The sequence below is a fragment of the Embiotoca jacksoni genome, unplaced genomic scaffold (assembly GCF_022577435.1).
Source record: "Embiotoca jacksoni isolate LCO1_2020_lvr unplaced genomic scaffold, fEmbJac1.0.p SCAF_4, whole genome shotgun sequence".
In the NCBI taxonomy this organism is placed as follows: Eukaryota; Metazoa; Chordata; class Actinopteri; family Embiotocidae; genus Embiotoca; species Embiotoca jacksoni.
The window spans coordinates 3459137-3472771 of record NW_027185392.1 but is presented as its reverse complement, the minus strand read 5'-3'; the positions used below and the strand labels follow the sequence as shown (position 1 = coordinate 3472771).

The window sequence follows — 13635 nt, the reverse complement described above, 5'->3', positions numbered from 1 at the left end:
TGACTGAGATGCTCTCATCGAAGCACCATCATTGATCAATCGGGAAATCATCACTTTTTGTAATTAAAAATAGACACACAGGAGATGACAGAGTTCTGGATGTTATGCTTGGACATCTGGTTGATGCATGACACTTGTATTTCTGTGGATATTGCGAGGTGGTGAAAATCGCTCACAACTTTGGCTCATTAGCAAGATTTCTCACCTGTGTTGATAGGCTTTATACAGGGCTGTTGAATAAAAGAGGATCACTAATGACGCAGACATGTGCCCCATCAGTGACCCCGCCAACAATTACGATATCCACATAATGCTGTTTAGTTTGTTTCCAAGGTGTGAATTTCCCGTGCGAATAATGTAAGCCACTTCACAATATGAGGCTGTGAAACAGTGTTCGAAACCAAATGTGTTAACCCACTGGGTGAGTTGTGAACAAGTCCCTATGGAGACCAAGATCAACACCAAACATTACTCCAGCGCGATCTAATCTGTAGTAATTGTCTGTGTTCTTTCTTTTGTTTGTGCCTCTTGCCGCCATTTTCTCTCCTGCGTATGAAAATCGTTCCTTTTCTGCATCTTACAGTTGTCCCCCTTAGAGGCGGATTTGAGAGCCAACACGCTTTGTGGAAGCTTATTGCTTCCCTGGGAGTCAATTTTACATTAGACAGTAAATTCTTCCAAAACATCATTAGTTGATGTGTTCATGTAGGGCCAAATGATATGAAGCATTATGAATACGGCCTCTGACTTACATCTGATCGTGACTGTTGCCGTGCAGAACTAGGCAGCGTTTGGCACTCATGATGAGTAATGCGCAGTTCCTGGTCATCGCTTACATTAATATTAAAAGGCTCAGAGAAAGAGAGAGAGAGGGAGAGAGTGGGGCTTGTGTTTGATGTATGACTGTCAATGGACAGATTATTGTAAGCAGCCTAGCACCAAGAGAAAATACAATGCAAGCAGGTCCTAACTTGAGAAATCCTGCATGTTTCTCCATCTACTAAATACAAGCCCCTGTCATCAGTGAAAGCAATGTGCTTGACAAGGACTTTAATCTTTGTGGCTGCTAATGATGTGATAATCAAATAGTGGTACATCAAGCTGTGCAGGAACAGATTACTAAACATATGTTCCACAGTACTTAGCAATTGCTTTGAAATGATGCATACAAAAAGTGCAACCTTGCTTTTCTTTGTAAAATATAGTTGCATATAAAGGTGAAACATTGTAATTGCTGAAAGACGCCTAACATATTCACCTTTGGATGTCTGCAAACAACATCAGCCATAAATAGCAGCATTTCCTCTTAAGGGCAAAAGGCAAAACATCACTCTCTCCCACAGTGTAAAACACATTTAACATGGGATTAAAAAAAGAAAATAGCACGTCCACCACCAAAACCTAAAGAAATACCTCAATTTAAATCCCAGACACACATGTCAAGTTTTTTTTTTAACAGCTTCTTAGCTGGCACAACAGTATAAATGACGTTTTTCGTTTTGAAGCCGTCACTTTCACCACGGTCCCTAACCTCGGCCACTGCAGTCCATTTGACAATCAGCTGATGAATAGCCAGCAGAGCCGTTGGTTCTTCCCCCCTCCCCCTGCAAAGCCCGCAAAACAGCAATGTGGACGGTCAAATTGGTGCACCCAGGTACGATCAAGTTTGAGAAACATCTCTTTGCAAGTCAAGGCAAACTTCTCAGCACTTAGAAAGTCCCGTTTTCAGAGCAGTGTAAAACGCTGCCAGAAAACTATATTCCGCCTCTGATGACAGCTGGGGGTGTTTACCAAAACGCGCTGGCAGCCAATGTATAATCACATGCTGTCTGCAACACACTCCCAGAAACTCTATGACAGCTTAATTACAAGCAAAAGAAGAAGAAAAGTCAATGAAAGAGAGCGGTTTCTTACCTATTGTGGTTACTGCTGAACTTCTTATTTCGGAATTTTCTTTGCCTCTGGTAGTTTGTGTTCTGATTTGACGGAAATGTTGAAGCATATCCGTGTTCACACTCTGTTGGAAGAAAATTGCAGGACAACTGTTGGTCATTTATTTAGTTAGGACACTATTTCCCCCCCTCTTCCTCCTCCCGATCCCTGCTCCAAAGTATATGCAGGTAATGAATGGATTTCTCCCCAGGTGGCACTTTTCTGACAGCACTTCCTTTTCGACCTTTTTTTTTTTTTTTTTTTTTTTTTAAAAGAGTCCCATTTAAAGCCACCAAAAGAGGACAGTGGTTGAGCTGTTAATTAAAGACATTTAATATTAATATTTAACATATATTTACCTCTATCTCTCCTTTCTAGATATTCCGCCGCTTCCAATAACCGTTGGATATTTATCAGCTGAACAGCCGTCATCCTTTTCCTGAGGCTGGCTGCCGTTAAACGTAAGCGATGCTTCTCTCCGGCGTTTTAACGTTAGCGTTGCGAACGGCAGCGGTGACAGTACATCGGTTATTTATTTATTTTTTTTAAAACGATTATTATCTTTTTTTTTTCAGATCCTCATCAGCAGTCGCTGTCGAAAGGAAAAGGGGGTTTGGCGGGGGAGGGTGGTGAGGGGGATCCAGTTTACAAGCTAGCAAGCTAAAGCCAATCCTTGCGTTGTTAGAAAAAAATTTTTTAAAACCGGTGTATCAAAGTATTAAAAGTTTCTAGGAAACACGATATCAAATTTTTTTTTTTACAAAAACGGATACAAACAATATAAAATATATCCCCGAGGGAGCCCAGAGCCAGCAAAGTGCCTGCTGCTGCTCATTTCCTCTCCTCTCCTGTTTGTTTACCTAGCTGCTCAGCTGAGAGGCGGAGAATCTGACGGCGCGGTGCATTCTGGGAAACGCAGTTTTTCTTTTCCAACGCAGTTGGTAATTTTCTGTCAAAACACGCACGCTGTTTATTGATTTCACCGTTTAGCCGGCCTTTATTGTAATTTACCGAGACAAATGTACTCCGTGGATTGCTTTATAATGAAACTAACCGTAAAGCATATTCATTTAATTAACAGTAAATAGACAGCTGTGGAGAAGTGCTACAGTCCACTTTGGTAGACAAAAATAGTTTACAGATAATATATGATTTTTTTTTTTTTTTTTTTTGCTTTTGCAAAGTTTAATAAGCTTAATTGCTGCACAGTAAAAACAACAAAAAAAGTTGAAATAATAATATTTAAATAGTCAACATTATTTTCGTATTTCACATGCCAGTGCAGCTGCATTAGAATTGTCCATAATTTTTTGATTTGCTGTAACAAAACGCTAATCAATCATGAATCAAATTGATTGAGGTTTCTAAATGAAAGGTAACGACTAAAGGAAAAACACCCGTTTCATGTCATAAAGTCCTTTTGCCACCGCCTTGACACTCTTCGCTCGCTACAGGAAAAACCCTACAAGTCCCATGCTTCACCGGGACCGTGGGCGGGTACTTGCCGGCTGAAGCCAGGCCCAGCAACACGTGACGTCGCTGCTGAGCGGGCATCTGATTCGACAGGCGTCGTGGGTTGAGCTCGCATCGGACCAATCGCGGAGGAGATTTGCGCCATGTGGAACCCAGTTACGACACGCCCCCAAATAGCAGGAAGCAAACAAATCGAGAGGAGAGCTGTTCCGTGCGATCTGCCGAGAATTCCCACGTTACGTTATAAAGATATACGACTTAAAACACTTTTCGCAGCACGCACCAAACCCGTGCGATCGTCCCGTCTGCACGAAAACATGCGAAACAGATAGAAAAACAAGACTGTAGCGCAATCCGGTCTTTATAAATCACGACTTGTTAGAAGGAAATGAGGACATCATTAAAGACCCAACGAAAGACACGTTGTTTTTTTGTTTTTTTAACGTTGCATTTCTTAAAATTAACCACCATTGAATTATATATACACGGGCCGCTTGCAGATTGGAAGATTATGTAATCTGCAGTCAGCCATAACCTCATTTTTGGTGACACAAATCGCTATAGGCTTGATAAACTATCAGAATTAAAACAACCAGGTCAGACATTTTCAACGCTTTATAAAAGTCCGATTCACCAGTTGTGTCCGCGTCGTCGTATCTATAAAGTTTCCGGTTTTTTCGATCGAGTCTGCGGGGGCACAATGACATCATCCCAAACTGAGTTGGAGGTTCGCTGCGATGTGGTCAGATTTATTATAACGGAATTGATAGCCAACACATTTCCACCCACACACCTAATCATTATGTCACATTGCTTTATCTGTGGTGCAGGGGAAAATTACAGATTCCCCGGGTGAGAGTTGTGGAGGCGCAACGCGACTGTGCCCGACGCGCAGATAATGCAGATATAAAAAAAAAAATTAAAAAAAAAATAGTCCAGAAAATACTGAAAGCTGAAATTCTTTATCCTCTCCTGTAATTGCAAAGAAGTAAATCACTCGTATTAGTCTGGTCCCCTGTCATAAGGCTGTGCTTATTTGCAGGCAGTGGTGCTTTAGTTTGAATTAACTCAGCCCTTTGTTGTCTGAGTCTGTTGACAATGAAGTCTTGTTTATCTGAAATTCAGATGCAAATGAAAAAAAAAAAAAAAAAAAAGGATCAAACGCAGCACAAATAAAAACTCACTTCCGTCCTTCCTCTCGGCGCTCTCAAGAAACCGAGCAGCCTCCAGCAAAACTTGTACATTTTTCAGAAAAGTGTTGATCTGCTCCATGTGGGAGTCTTTGGAGTTGAAGACGTCATTGAAGGGACAACTAGACATCTCGAAATCTTGCTGGTCCAAGAGAGACGCCTCGGAATCAAAGAAGAACTCCTCACTCTTCAAACTTCCTCTTTGCCTCTCACTTTTGGCCATTTTTTTTTTCCCCTCTTGGTTTTGAGTGGTTTCTGGCGACGCGCAATAAACAGTGAGGCAGCTACCAGTGGACGCTGCTCTTGTCAGATGGTTCCTCGTTTCTTTTTCTTTTTTCTTTTTTATGAATGCTGGGTGTTTAATGTGGAGCACTGGCCAATGTCAGTGGATGGTGGTGCATGGGAAAAACGGGAGCCCGGCCCCTCTGGTGTCTGAGGAGTCCGCATGGTCCCTGTGCCCGCCTTTTTTTTAAACGTGGCATCTATGCAGAATAAAAACACCATATAATCACATTTAAATGTTAATATTACATTATTATTTAATTTTTTTAAAATAGGCTATTTCATACGCAAACTTGATCTCGTTCTAGAGTTTAAAATAATGATGCTATGAAACCGCATTAGCACAAATGGCAGAAATAATAGTGGTAGTACTTGTAATAGAAGTAGAGATCACAGGAGTACAGCTGGTGCTAGCGATTATAGTGGTATTGCTATTAGTTCTATTGCTACAATTTTACTTACAGTAGCCACCTAAAGTAAAAAGAAAATCTATAAGCAAGGTGCCCAAAAGTTGGTTTAAAATGTATTTTAAAAAAAAGTTGCTCAATCGTGGCATTGAAATATTAAAATGCATCAATGACTAAATGTATTCATGTTACTTTAAAAGCAATCTTGATGTTTTATTTATAAGGGTATGTTTGGTGGTGTATTCACAGCCCCAAAAGTCTCTCAGACTCTTAATGTAACAGCAGAGATTAAAAGTATAGAATATGTTCAGAGGCTGTTAGAGTGATGAAAAAAATGATATTAAAATGTAATCAAATAGCAGTAAAATGGATCTCTATCTCAGAGGGATGAGTGGACAGAGTGTCTGAAGAGGAAGATCGACAAATTACATTTCGTAGTGGAGCCATAACACCCTTAATTACTGACAGATTGAGCATTTATTGAAAATAGTTCCACAGATTTCCAACTGTAATGGCACATGCTGCTTGACTAAAAGCTAACCTTAGCACTGACATTTTACTTAATGTAGCAGCAGTAGTAGCTTTTTTTTAGTTGAGTGGTTTTTTTTGTTGTTTTTTTACATTTTAGGCTTGTAAGACACCAATCCAAGGATGACTTTTCTTTGAAAAACACATACAAAAATCTGAGCCTTTATGAGAGCGGGGAGCTTAAAGAACTGGTGTAGTGTTACACTATAGTGCATCCATAGATCCTCCTGTATGTTACCCAAAAGGTAACGGGGAGATAAGTTCTGCCTTGATCTTGTGACATTTTCAGTAGACCTTTAGCTGAGCTGTTTTTACACTGCAGCGGAATCCGTTGTGAACCAGAACATGTCGAGGCAGAGGTCTGTATTCAGTCCTGATACCCCCCCCCCCCCCACACACACACCTCTTTGCCACTTCAAAGAGCCAACGGCTGTCCATGATCGTTTGATGTAAAGTTCACAGAAACTTTCAAGTCCAACGCACAGGGGAATCTCTGAAGGTCCCTCCTTCCCCTGCCCCACCACCTCTCTCCTCAGTGAGGGGTAGCTAGAGGAAGGAAACCCATTTCAGAGTGGTCCTGCTTGGACTTTGAAAGGTGCCCCCGTCAGCGCATTACAAAATGGGTGGATTTTGAAGAGCGCTTGGTCACATCCTCTTTAGGATTTGGGGCCAGATTCTCCATTCTAGGTTACTGGGTGCAGTTTTGTAGGCTGTGCTTTTTAGGTTGCGTTTGCCTCCTGCAGTGCATAGCTTCAAGGCAACTTTTCCTCAGTGCACAGAAACCTAATGTAAGAGCAGAGGATAAAAGTATAGAATATGTTAAGAGTTGATCTTTATATTCTCCTCCTCAGGCAGGGTCACAAGCCACTGTTTGGCCACTCAGGTCACCTGCTGCAGGGAGGGAGAATAGAGGAATGCAGCAGAAAGCAGGAGGGAGTCAATTGTCCCGGTGGGGAACAGTGGTAATAGTGTGAAGGTAAAGATTTAGGCAAGACTGGAGCTTGGTGGTGTAGATGGTAATGGGTGAGACACATTATCTGCAGCTCCCCCTACACTGACCAGTCAAACCAATCCTCTTCACACTATCATTCTGATTAAAGGCCACCTCATGATCTTTCACTTTTGAGGCAACACCCAAGTCAAAACAAGCTGTTGCAGCTAAAACATCAAGAGGAGAGAGACTGGGTCAGAGGGCAAACATTTTCAAGGAGACAAGCGCATTTTTCCAAGCCTAGGGGGCAAACAAACACCAGCTCGTAAGTTAAAGGGGGGAAACCAGCTTAATGGCAAACCAATGCTCATGTCTCTCAAATGGAAATGAAACGTGCGATAAGGATTGTCCACTTCCTATTAACTGTGATACCCTTTGATCATTGGAATTTTTGTTTTCCATTTTTAATAAAATTTTTGTTTAACCCTATTTTGATTTGGTCTATAAAATATGAGAACGTTTCACCCAAAAAGTACCCATCACAGGTTCCCACAGTCAACTCTTCAAGCTGTCCTAAATAAATATTAGATTTTAAGTGATATAGAATATCAATTAATCCTCACATTAAAGAAGCTGGAGCCAGGATTATGAACAATGTGGATTCCGCCCTGCTATGAAACAGTGGATCAACTCTTAAACCTTGCACAGTTACTTGAGGGGTCATGAGAGTTTCCCTATTCAGTCTGTGCTTTGTGGACTTGGAGAAGGCGACTGGGTCCCTTGGGGGATGTTGTGGGGGGCACTGTGGGAGTATTGGGGTTCCAGGGTCATAGCAACAAGCGGTCCCTATACAACTGCAGTGTGAGTTGTATCCGCATACTCAGCACAAATTCAAGCAACTATCTGGTGGGTGTTCCTACGGAAGGATTGTCCTTTAGTTGTCACCAATCCTGTTTGTGATTTTCATGGAAAGGATTTCAAGGCGCTGTCGGGTTGAGGAAAAAGGTCCGGTTGGGGGTCTCAGGATCGTTTCTCTGCTATTTGAAGATAATGTGGCTCTGTTGGCTTCATCAGGCCGTGACCTTTCACATGCACTGCGGTGAGTTTGAAACGGCTGAGATGAGAGCCACCACCACCAGGTCCAAGGCCATGGTTCTCTGCTGGATAATGGTGGATTACTCCCTTCGGGCTAGGAAGAAGATCCTGCCCCAAATAAAAGAGTCTAAGTGTCTCGAGGTCTTGAGTGTGAGTGAGGGTGGGATGGAGCTGGAGATTGACAGGTGAATCGGTGCAGCATTAGCTGAAAAGCAGGCATTGTACCAGATAATTTTGGTGAAGAGGGGGCTGAGCAAAAAGGGAACGCTGTTGATTTACCAGTCAATTTTCATTCCAACCCCCACCGATGGTCATGAGCTTTGGTAAGTGAACAAAAGATACGAGATACTGAAGTGGCCCAGGGACACATAGGGATCCCCTGTATAGGAGCTGGAAAACGTTGTTGAAGCGAGGAATGTCTCTGTCGCCACTGTGACCCAACCCTAGACAAGCAGCAGAAAATGGACGGACAGACAGACGGACCCAGGATTATTGGGCTTTTTTTTTTTTTTTTTTTTTTTTTTTTACCAATGCAGCTTCGGGATGGGGATTTCAGTTTGTTAGACTGTTGGTCCTCCAATTTAGTCCAGACTAAAAAAGCTATTGAATGGTTTGCCATGAAATGTCATTGATATTTTTATAGTTTCCAGTGGATGAATCCTAATTACTTAAGTGATCTCCTGACTTTTCATCTCCTGTCATGAGGTTGACATTTTTTCTTTTATTGGACTATTTTGACAAGTATTGGATAGACGTACTCTTTTCATCTTGCACTATCAACCAGTCTAAAAAGTTTTTAAATACTTTGGTTTATGACTAAATGTCACAGTTACACAAGGGAGAGGACCCAAACGAACCACACAAGAGGCTGAAGTGGAAGTAAATTGCAAGTAAAAAAAAAAAAAAAAAAAAAAAAAGGGAGCAGGTAAAACTGAGGAACTGGCAAAAGTAAGGAAGAACAAAGCCATGCAACGATGTGGCAGCAGGAAAGAGGTTGGACAGAACTACATACACATTGGGACTGATTGGCCGACTGGACAGAGGTGGGTTTAATGAAAATGGGAAAATGACACAAAGGCAGGAAGTGAATGCACTCAAGCACTCGGGATAGGTGATTACAAAATAAAACAGGAATGTGACAACACAAGTCAGAACCATGAGACCAAATACATCAGCTGCACACTGTAGGCCATTTTGGGCTATTTCGCAAACGTTAGCATGCTATCATGCTTAACAAAGATGGCGTCAACATTATACCTGATTAGCCACAGCATGTTAACATTGTAGCTGCGTATTGTATGCTGGTGTTAGCCTTTAGCTCAAAGGGCTGCTCTGTTTAATTGTTGCCTTACAGAGCTGCGAGCATCACTGTAGACTCTTTGTCTTGTTACCTGATAAATGACTTATAATAAGATGTTAATTGCTGAAATTTGTGCATTAACTGATCATTTCAGCACCAGTAATTTTCTTCTGAATTTAAGTGTAGCGCAGAGGCGACGATGATGATAAACTGAAGGTAATGTGGCGACGATGACAGCGTACGGCCAAAATGAATGATTCTATACATACGGAATACTCATCTAATCGTGTTCTACCATGGGGCAAATTTCAGAGTTTGTTTTGCGAAGCCATTTTGCATCATCACTGAGTTGACACCTTCCACTGAGCCTCTGTGGACCGAAACCATATTAGTTACCAGCAAAATGAAACTCAAATCTTTTGAAGGCAGCTACAAAGGGATGGTAGACACATTGCCACAATAAAAACGCTCTGCCATAATGGTTCTCTTTCAGCCCTTATTGCTTCCCCTGAAAACTCACTGACATTTTCATAAATGTCATCGATTTACATCATTCTCGGAGGACCACTTCAGCTGGTGGTGTTCATGGGTAATTACGCAACATCTGCCACGCACACCTCCACACTCAGGGAAGTACAGTGAGAGGAAAGACACACAAAAAAATAAAGTGGGATGCAGTAATATAAAGGGGAAGAAAATTGGGTAAAATGACTGAAAGAAATAGAGTTGAGAGTACATTAACGAATCTGCATTTTTAAAGCCTGTACGGCCCTTAAAAAGCAGCACTTTAGTCCTAGCAGCGGGGTGCAGACATTTGAAGAGGGGCTATTCATAATGCTGACCTTTTTACAGCCTTGTGTTCCTGTCTGTTTAGCTATCCAAAACACCAGAAGCACCCTTTTGCTTCCCATTCAACAAGTTGGCCTTTTGACCGCAACCGAGCCACCGCCGTTTCCACAAGGTGAACAAATAAAAGTGTGAACTTTGATCGCCAAAGCAACATGGCTGAAAATCAAAATACTGTCAGCATGTTAGATTGAAAGATACACATTAAAATGCAATATAAAATGCTATTTTGGCAGAGTGCAGATAGAGCATGTGAGAGTCAGCTGTCGAGCAGCTCTACCCTAAATCAACCTTTCTCTTTTGTTTTGGCCTTTGTCCACTGGTGTGGTTAACAAGACCTCTGGAAGAGACCCTCATTCGTGACCTTTATGTCCTCTCCTCATCAGCCACAATAGGTATTTGTTCTCCATGGGAGGTCAAACCTGATCACACAAACACTAAGTAAAGGTCCTGCCTGCCGTCTTTTCCTCTCCACCGATCAATTACTGTAATTGCTGGCTTACATGCGAAAATGCCGTGGTGCTTCTTTACCTTTACACACACACATACAAATCTGCAAATCCCAGGTTGAATTGTCCTTGCTACACAACAAATAAGTTTCCATTGTGTTTCAGTTCGCTGTTATTTACAAAACTCAGTGCAGCAGACAGCCAATTTGCACAGGTGCCTTTTTAAATTACTGCATGCTCAAAACACCATCCATCAGATAGAAGGAACATATGTACAATAAAAATGACTGCGTGAGAGTGGCAAAGCACTTTTTTTTTGACTGACCTCATGTTGACACTGCAGCCTATGCTACTGTCAGTGTGCTTATTTTCCCAAGGGTCACAAGCTGTGTGATTCTCTACTTTGTCAGGGCTTTCAAGCCAAGATACTAATCTGTCTTCCATCAAGATTGCAGTCAGGCTTTTCTTTTGTTTGGCTCGAACCGTGCAGCCACTGGGGAAAAGCTTCCTGGGTATTATCTCCATTCCAGGATATTCTCAGCCCTGCCTTGTGATACAGTATCAAAACAACACATTATACAGCTCCACCCTGCCCTGTTCCTCATATCAGTAATGCTGATGCGGCTACCGCTGCACCTCTCAATCTCAATTCTCACTTCCTGTCGCAACACTCTCCCCTGTGCGCCACTTTTTAAAACACCACCTCAGAGCTCTATGGTGGGAGAACACACTTGAAATACTCACTGCACCCATTCGCTCCCAAATATGCTGATGAAATGACAGGGTGGGTGAAACATAAACCTATTAGACTACAGACTGGTGTTGCCCCTCCCCAGGCAAATGCCCTTTGGCTCTTAGTGACCATTGTTCACCTCTGTTCCCAGGCACGGACATCTGGTGACAATAGCCACAGCAGGAAAGAGGAAAGCAAAAAGCACACATGCACAAATACATACATACAGACACAAAGAAACACACACATACATTAACAGGCCTCAGATAAACAAACAAATTAGGGTGCATGCAGAACTATAACAAAGGGCACAAAGTTGTAACACACGCACGCACGTGTACAAAAAACACACACAGAAGAGGAAGCAAACAAGGTCACTGAACAGAAATGAACTCAGAGGCTACAAGACTAAAACTAAATGATACAAATAAGTAAACACAAACACATATGCATGATAGTACACACTCCCCCAGGCATGGGAGGGGTGCGAGAGAGTGTGACACACACACAAACACAGAGACGCACACACTGGTACATGCAGAGCCTTATAAAATATCGCACAGTAAAGTCAGATGTGTAAATGCTTATTAAGAGTTTAAAGGATCACATAAAACCGTACAACACAAAAGATCACAGACATTCTCACCCAGTTAAAGGGAAAGTTAGACAAATAGGTGTTGTGGGGGGAAACACACACATCCAACATGTCCTTTCTCTGCTGTCAGGGGGGACCAGCAACAGCGCACCAATGAGAAAATAGCTGAGATCCTAAGCTGTCATTTCTCCACAGGGGCCTCAGACTGCTGTCTCTGTCGCTCCACTGGAGGTGTGGCACCTTACTCCACAACAATATTAAAACAACCCTCCCTGCAGCCACCCGCCTCTACCCTGTGTCTCTGATGTAGGATGTTGCCAAATTAGGCAGGAGGGCCTTGGGGCAGAGAGTCTCTTCTGCAAATTAGAGAGGAGAGAGAGAGCAGGGGAAGATCAGACAGAGAGGGTGTGCACGGGACACAGAGGGAAAGAGAGATACTGAAGGTTCAAAGAGCTAATGACCTGCATGCGAGGGGTGGTGGTGGTGGGGAGGGGGGTGGGGGGTGTTCATTGGAGTCGTGCAAAGAGACTCAGTGGAGAAAGAGGACGAGAAAGAGACATGATCTCACCCTTGTTTGTTGTTTAGCCTGATGAGAGCAGAGTGTGGCACAATGACATTCATGTGTGCGTTCTAACAACACTTATTTGGTGTACTTTGAAAACAAGTCAGCACAGTTCATCCAGAGAAGCTTTTTGCACCTTCCACTCCGGCATGACTGACTACAAACCATGCTGCATCTCTTTACACAGCTAGTACGTAGTAGTTCCTTTATTTTGAACGGGTCTCTTCTTTTTTTGGTGTGTGTTAAACTTTACTAAAGTTGAAAATGAAAGCTCTGCATGTATTGACTGTTTTAGGGAGCGAATCAACTTTGATTCAAAGGAGCAGATCTCTGTGCAAAACTGTTATAATGCCGCTGTCACAGGTATGTCAATAATGTAACAGGGAGTAAACGTTGAACAATTTCCTAAAGAATGAAAGCCAACAGTGTATTAGTTCTTCTGTACTTTTACAGAAGATATAACTACACACAAATAGTTCACAAATGTATACTTCCATATTTTGAAACAGAAGTAAATTGTGCTTTTGTTTGGGACTGTTAATACACGTTTAGAGCCCTCAAGAGTATTTACAGCAGAGTTTGGTGCATGATTGACTCAAAATGAACTTCATTGCCTATGTTAATGCAGAAACATGTCACCCAGTGCAACAGTGTGCCTCTATGTCACAGAGGAATAAGATATATCAGGATTTGGTTACATACACAATACATGCTAATGGGATTAATTCATTAGGCACTTTTTGACCAAACAGTTCCTGAGAGGAACCACCCAGTGGGAAGTTACACAAGAATTGCATTCCTTCAATGTTTTTTTTTCCATTTGCACCACCAATAAGGAGCGCAAAAGTGAGCCAGCCAGCGTTTGGCAACATCTGTTCTGCACCACATGCTGTATAAGAACAACACAAACAACAACAACAGTCCATTTGTCAGTGTTTCATTGTTTTAAGGATTACAATCAAAGGACAGTTTGGATTGTCCGAGGTGGGGTTGTACTTATCCATAGTCAGCGTAAAGCCTACGGTAGATTTTGGTCAGCACGTCTGCAGTTTGAAAACCAGGCAGCAGCACTGACATGAAAACTAAGCAATGTATTGCTGTGGATGAAGTCAGCAACAAAACGGTTGAAAGGATAGCACCTTTGATCTGATATAAGGGAAACTGTGCCTGCAGCAACCTTGATGTGTTAGTTTGTTTGAGTTACTGTGTGACTTTGGTGATGTTCTACATGTTAGTTCGAACTAAAACCAACCCAAAAATCATAATAGCTCAAACAAACAAAACCGTTCGAGGTAGTCGTATTCCAGCAACC

General features: G+C 42.2%; 1 protein-coding gene across 2 annotated transcripts in view; it reads right to left on the bottom strand.

The window, feature by feature from the left end:
- mxi1 (max interactor 1, dimerization protein) overlaps positions 1-4975 on the bottom strand; it is a 32636-nt gene extending 27661 nt beyond the window's left edge. Inside the window, exons 1-2 of one of the 2 annotated variants that reach the window (XM_069166758.1) lie at positions 4590-4975; positions 1915-2017 (exon numbers count right to left, since the gene is read on the bottom strand). In XM_069166758.1, coding sequence (XP_069022859.1) covers positions 1915-2017; positions 4590-4818 — 332 coding nt within the window. In that variant the 5' untranslated portion in view covers positions 4819-4975. The other variant, XM_069166759.1, reaches the window with a different exon arrangement.
- Between the last annotated feature and the right edge of the window lie 8660 nt (positions 4976-13635).